Here is a 12,908-nt window from a genome sequence, read left to right as displayed (position 1 = left end):
GAGAATCTTTAACTTATAACATAGCAGTTGTAGGATGACACCATTTACTGGTTGATTTATTCCTGATGAAGAAACGAAGGGATTTTGATGAACTCATTTTCAGTCTGTTGTCTGCAGATGGAGTCACCTGAGCCCCAACATTACAGGGGAATGTGTAGAAACCTTTGCACAAGATGTCCTCCTTATAATCCGTTCACCATCTGGGGAACAGCTCTACGTATATTACATTATTTGACAGATATGCTTTTCTTTTATAGATCCTGGATGAATTCAAAAAAGATCCTTCAATTTTTGTTTTGGGGTAAGACTTCAATTGTGTCCCATTTATTGATCAGCCACTTAAATTATTTCTCCGAGCAAAACAGAAAACCCTTCAGCAGGCACTATTCTTGTATGCACAGTAAAGTATACATGTCAGGTGCGTCGCTAGGGGGTTAGTTCCTGGGCACCGCCCCCAGATCTGTAGCCATGGTGCCCAGAACATGCCCACCCGCCAAGCCCACCCAGTCCCAGGCCAGCAGCACCTACCAAGCCCACCCAGTGCCAGCAGCACCCACCAAGCCCACCCAGTCCCAGGCCAGCAGTACCCAACAAGCCCACCCAGTCCCAGAAGCACCCTCCAAGCCGAGGAACATGCTCAGCAGAGCACCAACGTTAGCCAGGTTGATGCTCTTAAGTTATACCATGGCTAGGTTCATGCACATTTAGCCCATGACCACGCCCACTTTCCCACTACTAGGCCACACCCATTTTTTGCGCCACACATTTTCTTTCACTGAATGCCCTTTGGTGCCCATTGGTGCCCTGGATCTCTCATAGACCTAGCCACGCCCCTGATACATGTGTAACAGTTTTAAATCCAGCAGAAAAAGAGTTACAGACAGCTTTTCCCCTGTATTCCCTGCCCATCCTATCTGAAAGTCTAAAACAAGTGACCCATGCTGCCACATTGCTGGTCACTAGGAGACTTATCATGTGAGCTCAGCTTTTTGGGATGTGTATTTGCAAACAGAGAGGAATAAACCCTAACTGTAGGCTAATATCAATTCCCGCCAGGGAAGTGTGCATCATCAGAAGTTGATATCGACCTACACAGACAAATGCTTCTGTTACGTTTCATTTACACCTCATTACAGCTCCTTCAGTAACCAGAAGTGTGAGCTGACAGCATGAGCCACTTACTTCAGACTTTCAGATAAGATGGGCAGAAAATGCAAAGGAAAGTTGTCTAGCTCTTTTGCTGCTTGATTTCACATTCTAACACGAGTATGCTCAATAAACAGGCATACCGTCTGATAAAGGTTTTTAGTTTGTTAGTTTTTTTCCTGGAGTTTCACTTTAAAGTAAGCCCATCAAGAAGGTTGCCATTGCTGACTTCCTTCCTGGCTGCCTTTGGTTGTGATTCTCTCTGACTCACTCATAAGTCTGCAGATCAGGTGATGTGACTATCCGGTGGTATTTCTGATCTGTATGCTTGTTCCAGGGTACCTTGTCAGACAGTATCAGAGCTCCCAACTGTCCCTCTTTTGGAGGGACAGTGCCTCTTTTTAAACCCGGTCCCTCTGTCCCTCTTTCTTCCTCAGTTGTCCCTCTTTCAGGACTGATGTACAAATCTGTGGAAATATATGTGTTTTTCTACTGAAAAAATGTATGTAATAAACTTTATTTTCATCTTTTAAGTTGATATATTTCTTATTTTCAAATGTTAATACAGTATGAAGGGAAAAGTAGTAATGATAGAAATGATTAGTGAGGTTTGAGTTATAAAATTCTTCATCTTTTGCTTATAAATTCTTTATGGTATGCGTGACTAGGGGTGTGTTGGGGGCATGACTAGGGGGTGTGTCTTAAAAGAGTCCCTCTTTGTTATCTCAAAATGTTGGGAGTCATGTAGTATCACAGCCGTAGCACCAGCAGGTAATCAGCAAATCCAGAAAAAGGTCAGCTTTGGGTTCTGCAACGCTTTCATGACAGGTTCACTTTAAACGCAAGCACTATTGTTCTTACATTCTTCTTTAGTCCTGTGTTGTGTCTGACTTAACAACGTGTTTTGTGACTTCCAGAAATGTGGACCGCTGGGATGCTTCCGCCATCCACTTACACGACTTTCAGAGGTTTCTTCTGCATGTACAGCAGGTGAGGGAGGTTTTGGTGCTGTGTGATCAGGTTCTATAATGTCGGTCACCCACAGCCTGTTACAGCCCATGTCATGAATGCTGGGAGAATGTTCTGCCTGCTTACTGCTTTGTAGCATGATGATGTGTGGATCAGAATACCTATATGTGATGAGACAGCGATATCTCCTGATGATCCAGGAACGCACAAGCTTCAGTTTAGAGCCAGGGTTGTAGAGCAGAATTTCTGACATTTTACAACTCTAGCTGATCAGACCAGTGTTAAAGGGACTCTGAGCAGGGGCGCAAGTCTGTATGAGGAGGAGTATACACTCCCTCTCTTAATCCCTCTGCATCCAGGCTCTGTCTCCTTTAATTTCTTCCTCCCCTGTGCTGCGCATCATAGTTCCGTGCACAGAACTATGATGCGCGGCGTGCCGCACGGCAGAGGGGAGGAAGAAATTAGAGGAGACAGAGCCTCCACGTGCGCTGTAAGGACCCACATAAATTATTTTCCAGGTCTCTCCCCTGAACTGTAAATCTTAAAGGGAACCAAGCACCATTTTTTAAAACTGGTTTCTAATATCTATAGGAGCAGCATGTAGCATTGTAATGTGTAGTGTTGATGGTATAATGGTGAGGATAGCTGTCTTCCAAGCGGTAGGCCTGGGTTTGATTCCTGGCCAATGTATGTGAGCTGGCTTTTGACATCCTACAATTTCCTAAAAGCAAGGGGTTTTGAATCAAGATGATACCATTTATTGGCTAACTTAGAGGTGGATAAACAGTGAGCTTTCGGTTTATAAAAAGCCTTCGTCTGACTGGTTCCTGACAAAGCTCATTTTTCTCTTGGATATATCACAATGGTACATGCTAGGCTGGCTTCAGCATGTAGCATTGCATTGTGTAGTGTTGGTGGTATAATGGTGATAGCTGCCTTCCAAGCGGTAGGTCTGGGTTCGATTCCTGCCCAATGTATGTGAGCTGGCTTTTGACATCCTACAATTTCCTAAGTAAGCTCATTTTTCTCTTGGGTATATTACAATGGTACATGCTAGGCTGGCTTCAGTATGTAGCATTGTAGTGTGTAGTGTTGGTGGTATAATGGTGAAGATAGCTGCCTTCCAAGCGGTAGGCCTGGGTTCGATTCCTGGCCAATGTATGTGAGATGGCTTTTGACATCTTACAATTCCCTGGAAGACAAGACAAGAGAGGAGGAAGAGGAGGAGGAGGAGGAGGGAGGGAGAAAAAAGACCAGGGGGATAGCCAACAGGTGCTATGGGCTACCGTTTAGCATAAACAAGGTTTCATTTGTGATTACTTAAATTTTTCCGCCGGAATGCGGACTTCCACAGAATTTCACAAAATTCCGGCGGAAATGTCATAGCGACGGAATTCAGCGCTGGCGGAATCCGCGAATTCCGGCGGAACGGAATTTGCTCTTTCCGATCATCCCTGCTGGGGGCAACTACACGGGCTACCTATACTGGGGGAAACTATACCTGTCTCCACATGGGGGGCGTATTTTACACCCTCGCCCTGGGTGCAATTCAGCCTAGAAACTGCTAGTATTTGGCTCCTCCCACATCATGTTTTGGCCATGCCGATTTGCAAACCAGTGATCCCTAGTCAGGGTTTTGGACAGAATGTTGGGGGGGATAGGCAGCAGGCCTTGGGCGCTGGAAAGTACAAAGCGGGCCCTGCTCAACTTGCTTTACATATGAAAGTCCATTTAGGTTCTAGAACTAATGGTGAACATGGAAGTGGTTTCCTGTGAACATGTAAATCTAATGGAAAGAAAAACAAAAGGAAACCTGCAGATGACAGGATGGGCCGTATGACTGATGGGTGAATGTGGAGAGATTTCACTATCCCTTTTTCTCTGATGAGCAGTAAAGGGGGATCTGGGCAGATTCTGTTGCGGTTTAACATTTTGCTATGCAGATAAAGCCAGAGCAGCCGGGGAGACAGTGACAATGGCAAGGAGCACCTGGGCATCCCGTGTGCTGTTCCTTCACTGCTCAGCCTGCTTTACATATGAAAGTGGAAGCTGTAGGCACACGCTCGCCGCCATTGTCTGCATATTTGCATGAAATCATTAACTGGTGGCTGAACCCGTTAGCGAGCGCCATGGTTACCGCCTCGCTCATCACGTCCTGCAGCTTCCGCTCATTAACCCTCGTATGTCCCTAGAAATACTCCGGTGTATAAAAAGACAAAATATTTGAACTGGGCGAGACATTGTGTGGACCTTCATCAGTCCAGATGAGACGAGGAATAAAAAAGTAGGGTTGTTCAATGAGATGCAAATAATTTTGAGTTAATGCAGGATTATGCAAATTTTGTATGCAAATTTATTCAGCTTGAAACTGGTCAGAAACACAATAAGACTCATAATTCTATAAACTGGCCTGCTTGATTGGCGACTTGGTGTACAAACAGGTATTTAACTGTATTAAAGAAAAATTGTAACATTTAAAATACATACATACTGTATAAACGAGATAAACAGAGGAACACCAAGAGCCCCAATAGTGTAGTATGTATTGACAAAGGGGATAATGACAAAGAGTAAAGGTGGCCATACACTGGCCCGATTCGCGGCCGTTTCGACAGCAGATTCGATCCTGGGATCGAATCTGCTGGCAATCGTTCGCGGTAAACGCACCCGCCGATCCGATTTCCTCCCGAAATCGGATCGGTCCGTCGATCACCGTGCGGGAAATTACCCTCGATCGCCCGCGGGTAGGAAGCGCGTCGCTAGCGGCGGCCGATCCGATCAGGTATACATTACCTGAAGCTGGCTCCCGGGCATCTTCTCCGCGCTGCACGACTCTGTTCCGGCTCCATCCCGGCGCTTCCTGTGTCACTCCGTGACCAGGAAGTTCAAATAGGGCGCCCTCTATTTGAACTTCCTGGTCACGGAGTGACACAGGAAGCGCCGGGATGGAGCTGGAACAGAGTCGTGCAGCGCGGAGAAGATGCCCGGGAGCCAGCGTCAGGTAATGTATGCGCGGGGGGAGGACAGGCGGCAGGAGCAGCTCAACAGATTGTGATCGGTTTCAGGCTGAAATCGATTCACAATCTGTTTGCAGTAAAGGCAGCCATACGATCCCTCTCTGATCAGATTCGATCAGATAGGGATCTGTCAGCTGGTCGATCTAATGGCAAATCGACCAGTGTATGGCTACCTCAATAGTTGTTATACTCACAAACATGGGTCACCAATAGGCAACCACTGTAAAGGCAGGTGGGGAGATTATCCTGACCCCACTCAGGAATAAGAAGTCGCTCTCTGTAGATAGTAGAAAAGGGTCGCAACCCTCCACCCAGGGTGGATACAATATTATATAGGAGAGAACAGAGGCGCCAAAAGGATAAAAGGGGTTTTAAAGGAGCTTAATAGCCAAAAATTTGGTAATTAGAGGAGGCAGTGGTGGACTTACCTCCTCCAAGCAGACACAACACGACTGTACAGTCAGTCTATTTATTAACGAACTCCAGATAAAACAAAGCAACGCGTTTCACGGGTCAGTGCCCGCTTCCTCAGGCAATAGAAAAAGGAGTTACAGCATCTAGCAAAACAAACACTCGGCACTTCTGTCCGACGAGGTGCCGAGTGTTGTTTGTTTTGCTAGATGCTGTAACTCCTTTTTCTATTGCCTGAGGAAGCGGGCGCTGACCTGTGAAACGCGTTGCTTTGTTTTATCTGGAGTTCGTTAATAAATAGACTTAATGTACAGTCATGTTGTGTCTGCTTGGAGGAGGTAAGTCCACCACTGCCTCCTCTAATTACCAAATTTTTGGCTATTAAGCTCCTTTAAAACCCCTTTTATCCTTTTGGCGACTCTGTTCTCTCCTATATAATACTGTATAAATGTACATTTCTCCCAGAATAAACTGAGCTATATATAAATTACAGCTTTCACAGTAGGCAGTGAACATCTGACAGATCTAGCAGGTTTTGGACTAGTCCATCTACTCATAGGGAATTCTCAGTTACATCTGTACTTATGAAAGCACTTACTGAACAGCAGTTGCTCCATCCAACTGCCAGAATGGCGTACAAGTGAGTAGGGAAGCGGACCAACATCTTTGTTTAGAATAAAGTTAATACTAAGAATCCCCCATGCCCCATGAGGAAATGAACTGGCCCAAAACCTGACAGATTGGTCAGATTTTCACTACCGACTGTAAATGACAGCAACAGGAAAAAATTATATTTAGTGCATTTTACTCTGGGAGATATTATTATTATTTATTGTATTTAAAAAGACCAAACATATTATTCAGCGCTGGACATGCAATGTAAACAAGGGGTGACAGACAGAGAAGGTAGCACATGGTTATCCATGCAAATAGGTTATAAGATGCATGATCATGTGATTTTACAGAGACCCAGCAATTCAAGTCTGAGTTAGTCCATGGGAAGGGTGTCATTGCTGGGGTTACAAGCTCAAGAAGGACATACTAAGGGGGGGTCCTGCCAAAGGCTTACAATCTGAAGGGGAGGGACACATGAGGTAGAGCTGTGGAAAAGAAAAGGTTCTTGGCTGAGAGAGTTAAAGTGTGGTAGATTTGGGGGGGGGGGGGGGGACATTTAGATTGCGGGGGTGGGCATCTTAACCATTTACCGCCATCCTAACGTATTAAAACGTCATGCTTACCGCTATTAACAGCAACATGACGTTTTAATACGTCGCGCATTCCCGCCGCTGCTACCGCCGTGTGTCCGCCGCTACCGCCGCCATTACCGTCGGGATCCCGTGCTGGGCGATTGGGGAAGAGGACTGAACAGTCCTCTACCCAATCGCAGTGCCTGGAGTGAATGGACGTGACCGTGAACAGCGGCTACGTCCATTCACATAAACAGGAAATGTAACAGTTTAATAAAGTGTGTAAAAAAAAAAAAAAAAAAAGTGAACACGTCCTATGAGTGTTCACCATCGCCATCTTGTGGCCAAAAAGTATATTACACTTACAAAATACATACATTTTCAAGTATATACACATCATTAATAAAATTACACTTCCAACCCTCCCCCCCAAAAAAAACACTTGTAAAAAAAAAAAATCAGCTTAAAAAAAAATTATAAATAGTTGCCTTAGGGACTCAGCTTTTTTTATTCTATATTTTATGGGGGAAAATTAATTTTAATTTATTACATAGGGGCTTGTAATTATGGCCAGAACAAACAGAAAAATAACCACTTATATTTCAAAATAATATACTGTCGCCATACATTGTGGTAGGGACATAATCTAAACGGTTTAATTATCGGGACCACTGGGCAAATAAAACGTGTTTGTTTTATCCACAGGAGAATGTTTAATTTTAAAACTATAAAGGCTGAACACTGAGAAATAATGATTTTTTTTCTTTTTTTTTCTGTTTTTCTCATTAAAATGCATTTACAATAAAAAAATTCTTAGCAAAATGTACTATCCACAGAAAGCCTAATTGGTGGCGAAAAAAACGGGGTATAGATCATTTTCTTGTGATAAGTAGTAATAAAGTTATTAGGGAATAAAAGGGAGGAGCGCTGACAACTGAAAATTGCTCTGGTCCGTTAGGATAAAAACCCTTGGGGGTGAACTGGTTAAAGAAGATTGAAGGTGTTGAAGGAAGAGCAAAGTCTGGGGATAGTTTTGTAGGGTGGGGGCACATGTTGTATGTCTGTATTTTAAATTTTTACATTTTCCTGATACATGTAGTTTAATGAGACACTGAAGCGAAAAAAAAAAATATGATATAGTGAATTGGTTGTGTACTATGAATAATTATTAGAAGATTAGCAGCAAAGAAAATATTCTCATACCTTTATTTTCAGGTATATAGTGTTTTTTTCTAACATTGCATCATTCTATAATATGTGCAGATTACACAACACTCAGCATCCAAAATGAGTCTTTCAGAGCAGTCTGTGAAATAATGACCTCTCCTCTAGCAGAGGAAAAGTAAATAGTCCAGGAACAGGTGAGATAATAAAAGTCAGATAACAGCCCTCTCCACGACTAACTTAGTCGGAGAGCTTAATGGCTTGTTTGCATAGAGATAACAACTGGAGTTTCTCAACTCTTCCTGTACTGGAAACAATTACACTGACGTATCTGATCTTAATGTTTTATTTCTTAGCTGTGCTACACATACAAATCATAGTATCATCATTTTTTTTTCGCTTCAGTGTCTCTTTAAAGGGAAACCGTGACCAAGAATTGAACTTCATCCCAATCAGTAGCTGATACCCCCTTTTACATGAGAAATATATTCCTTTTCACAAACTGATCATCAGGGGGCGCTGTATGGCTGATATTGTGGTGAAACCCCTCCCACAAGAAACTCTGAGGACCATGGTCCAGGCAGTTTACTGTCTACTGTCTGTGAACCTCGTTGCATTGTGGGAAATAGTTGTTTACAGCTGTTTCCAACTGCCAAAAAAACCAAGCGGCAGCTACATCACCTGCCAATAGTAAAAATGTCACCATGTGATAAACGTCGGAATGTAAATCAGGGAGAGGAAAGATTTTACAATGGGCAAACACTGACTAAATCATTTATGCATAATTGCAGTAACAATGAAGCACTTTTTTATTATATTATTTTCACTGGAGTTCCTCTTTAAGACTGACTAAATGATGCTATTCTATGCAGGGATTTGGGTCCAACTTCAAGCTTTACTAGTTATCCTGGGACTGTCCCCCACACACCAGTATCTGTTTCCTGCAGAAATATTCCTGGTAGTGGTGACAGAAAGCCTCCTGTGATCGGGACACAGACAGCTGTAAAGACGTAATAGATTCCATGCTGCTTTCATACACTCTGAAATGAAAACATTTCCCTGGCATAACTGTGCATGAAATGAATGCCGGTCTTCTAATACGGTCCAATAAGTGTTTTCTATCAGCACAGAAATGTAATTATCGCCAACAGTCCAGCTTCTTCCTTTCTTTTGTTAATTTCAAGACCATTGAGAAGGAGGCGGTTTAATTACAGCAGCTTCTCCTCAATACAGCGTTCTGCTCAGCATCTGAGACAACCTCAAGCTGGAAGGCAAATTATAGTCTTTCTAATGTGTTTTACTATAAACCAATCAGCCACAACAATAGAAGCACTGACAGAGGAGGTGACTAACACTGATTATGGGGGACAATGGCACCTGTGGTGGGCTGCGGTAAATTAAAGGGACCCTGAGCTGTGTCCTAAAACAGAAAACGTGACTTACCTGGGGCTTCCTCCAGCCCACCGTAGCCCGCGAGGTCCCCTGGCATCTTCCTGGCCCCCTCCACGGTCCCGCTGGTGTCTTCGGTAATGCTCCGACTTCGGGTAAAGTTGCGCGTGCTCGCCCCCTGCTGCATACCCATCGCGTCATCACGCCGGCCGCCATAAGAGTCCTGTGCATGCTTTGTTCAGGCTTAAGAGAACCACCCATGCGCAGGACTCTTACGGCGGCCGGCGTGATGTCGCGACAGGTAAGTAGCGGGGGGTGAGCACGTGTGACTTCACCCAAAGTTGGAGCATTACCGGAGCCACCAGCGGGACCGTGGAGGGGGTCAGGAAGTTCCCGGAGGACCTCGCGGGCTACTGTGGGCTGGAGGAAACCCCACGTAAGCCACATTTTCTGTTTTAGGACACAGCTCAGGGTCCCCTTAAACTCTAAAAGGCTGATAGTGTATTATATGTACAGTATTGATATATAAACAAAAACACAGGAAATCACAGGTGGAGCCAAAGCCTGACTGCCAGGAGGAGCTGCACTATATTGTAGGCTGATAGTGGATTATATGTATTATAGATATTTAGTCAGATACCACAGGAGGCGTAAGTGAAATAGGTGGGGCCAAGGAAAACTGGCGCAGGGAAACTGCCAATAGTAGAATAATAGTAAACCTAACCCAACCCCCCCACCATCACCACACACACACACAAACACCCTTCCTGGCGCCTAATCCTGACAACCCCCCCCCCCCCAACACCATTCCTGGCGCCTAATCCTGACACCCCCCCCCCAACACCATTCCTGGCGCCTAATCCTGACAACCCCCCCCAACACCATTCCTGGCGCCTAATCCTGAAGCCCCCAAACACACACCCTTTCTGATGCCTAACCTTCTCCCTCTCCCCCGCACAAAACCCCTTCCTGACACCTAACCCCTGCAAAAAATAAGTATAGGGTACCACCAAGTGCCCAAATTTCCCCTTTGGCACTTGCTTGTTGATAATTTCAATGAAAGTCAAGAGCGGTGCACGATTTGTCCAGAAGCTGCATGCACCTGATTTGGCTGATACTCCACAGGATACCTTTACAGGTTTGCTTTTTAACATAGGAATCGCGGTAGGTAATTTCCACTAGCGCGATTCGTTTTTTTACTCAATCGCGATCGCGCCTCGGAACGATTTTTGCCGCAATTTTGCAATGCAGTGCATAGCATAGCAAAATCGTGATCGCAAACGTCAGGAAATCGCCACGAAATTTTGTAAATTTGCTGAATCGCTAGCGTTCAGCGTGAACGCTAGCGACTGCTAGTGGAAAAGGGCCCTTATAGATAGCAAGATACCACCGCAGGTGGAGTCCAGGCCTGACTCATAGGCCATGTATTTATACCTTAATCCTGGCCACATATGATTATAATACCATCATTGTATATGATTGACTAAGAGCTGAAAAGAAAATACTTCAAACTCTATTACCGTATATACTCGAGTATAAGCAGACCCGAGTATAAGCCGACCCCCCAACTTTTACTTAAAAAAAAGCAGAAAAAAGATTGACCCGAGTATAAACCGAGGACCTACTATAGGATATTACATGGATCTGTAATTGTGTTAAATCCTAAAGACAATTTTGTGGAAATGAAGGAATGAAGTCATGTCCTATAGACTTCATGGATAAGGATAGCTTTACTGCTTGGCAACATAAATGTATAGTTCCCAAAAGAGGTTGCAGTTCCTTTGAAGAGCATGTAAAAAGTGCTGAGGCTAGTCCTGTGCATATGCAGAAACAGTCTCTTTTGGGCATATGCACAACAGGAGTGCAGTGCCAATCCCTCACCTGGCACAAAAGAGAGTTGTGTGTGGTCTCCCCCCACCCGAAGCAGTGCTCCTGACAGTGGCTGCCTGTGTAATTAAGTGTCCCGCATATGCACATTGCACAGCAGGAGCGCAGTACCGACAATATCCCCCCTCCCCCGGCACATTAGGGAGCAGTATGTGTGTGGTCAACCAACCCAGTGCCACTTCCCTCCTCCCCCACCCCCCCCCCCCCCCCGCCGGAGCGGTGTTTCCCGTCGGAGCAGTAATTCTGACAGCGTCCACCTGCCTGAGTGTCCCCCGTGCATATATACAGCATAGTCCCCGTACAGCATGTGCTGCTCAGCGGTGTACAGTAGGAGCATTCACTCACTTTTTCTGCTGCCATGATTCATCTACCGTACTTGTCTGTTGCAGTCTCATGTTTATGACACGCTCTAGTGTCGCTTCTCATTAGGCACCTGCTGGAGGAATTCACACAGACGGCAATAGACACGTACGGTAGAGGAATCAAAACGTGAGTGAATGCTCCTACTGTACACGCTGAGCAGCACATGCTGTACGAGGACTATGCTGTATATATGCACGGAGGACACTCAGGCAGGCGGACGCTGTCAGAATTACTGCTCTGATGGGAAACACCGCTCCGGCGAGGGGACCACACACACAGCTTCCTAATGTGCCGGGTGAGGGGGGACATTGTCGGTACTGCGCTCCTGCAGTGCAGTGACACTTAATCACACAGGCAGGCAGACGCTGTCGGGAATACCGCTCCGATGGAAGGTACCACACAGCTGAGGGGGAACATTGTCAGCAATGCGCTCCTGCTGTACATATGTACATATGTACATGGGTCACTCACACTGGCAGACACTGTCAGGAATACTGCTTCGGCGGGGGAAGACCACACACACACACATTTCTCTAATGTGCTGGGGGACACTAGGTTAATTGGTGACGCGAGTATAAGCCGAGACCCCCAGTTTTGGGCCAGTTTTTTGGTCCCAAAAACTCGGCTTATACTCGAGTATATACGGTAATTAAGATCAAAATGTTCAGTTTTTTTCCTATGATAATCTTAGAAAAAGTGGCATTTAGTAAATGGTTTGTCGGCTCACACTTCCGTGTCCGGCATCTGTGATCGGTAACGTGTGTGGCCAACATGAGGAACGTCTTGCTCTTTATCGAGAAGTACGTGACAAAACTGAGGCCCGGTTCTCTTTATCTCACTGTTTCTCTCTTTTATGTTGGAAGGAATGTGCAGCCCAGGATCTTAACAAAGTTCGCGAGAGGATGACCAAGTTCATAGATGACACCATGAGGGAAACGGCGGAGCCTTTTCTGTTTGTGGATGAGGTAAGAGAAACTTTCCTGTGATAAGCATCTGGTAACTGGCCATAATCCGAACCTCACAGACCATAGGTCTCCTCACAGACAAGACGGTTTCCTCAGCCCCAGGTGGCCTATGGACTCTCTTGGCATAGCTCCCGACTGTCCCTTTTTCGGGAACTACTGTATATACTTGAGTATAAGTCTAGAAATTTAGGTCTGATTCACTCCATAAAAGTATTGGGATCGACTTATACACGACCCACGAGTCACTGGCAACACTGAGCACACAGAGTTATGTGTGTACTATTAGTGACATTTTCATTTGCAGCAATTTACCCAGCGGTAAGTGATACTTTGCGTAAAATTAATGCCAAGAAAACCCAGGTCTGAAAGTCCTGTCCACAACAATTAACAAGGAAAGGGGCAGGGGGAAA

General features: G+C 45.2%; 2 protein-coding genes across 7 annotated transcripts in view; one reads left to right on the top strand and one right to left on the bottom strand.

Moving 5' to 3' along the window:
• Nucleotides 1–12,908, bottom strand: part of SDR42E1 (short chain dehydrogenase/reductase family 42E, member 1) — a 326,449-nt gene that overhangs the window by 145,987 nt on the left and 167,554 nt on the right. The gene's annotated exons all lie outside the window — the stretch shown is intronic.
• PLCG2 (phospholipase C gamma 2) overlaps nucleotides 1–12,908 on the top strand; it is a 239,888-nt gene that overhangs the window by 111,376 nt on the left and 115,604 nt on the right. For all 6 annotated transcript variants that reach the window (XM_068259935.1, XM_068259934.1, XM_068259930.1 and 3 more), the window contains exons 8-10: nucleotides 258–301; nucleotides 2,064–2,136; nucleotides 12,397–12,498. In XM_068259935.1, the coding sequence (XP_068116036.1) occupies nucleotides 258–301; nucleotides 2,064–2,136; nucleotides 12,397–12,498 (219 nt within the window). The remainder of the gene's footprint in view (nucleotides 1–257; nucleotides 302–2,063; nucleotides 2,137–12,396; nucleotides 12,499–12,908) is intronic.

This window comes from Hyperolius riggenbachi, chromosome 11 (assembly GCF_040937935.1).
Source record: "Hyperolius riggenbachi isolate aHypRig1 chromosome 11, aHypRig1.pri, whole genome shotgun sequence".
In the NCBI taxonomy this organism is placed as follows: Eukaryota; Metazoa; Chordata; class Amphibia; order Anura; family Hyperoliidae; genus Hyperolius; species Hyperolius riggenbachi.
The sequence above is the reverse complement of the archived record's forward strand: the minus strand, read 5'-3'. Positions and strand labels throughout refer to the sequence as shown.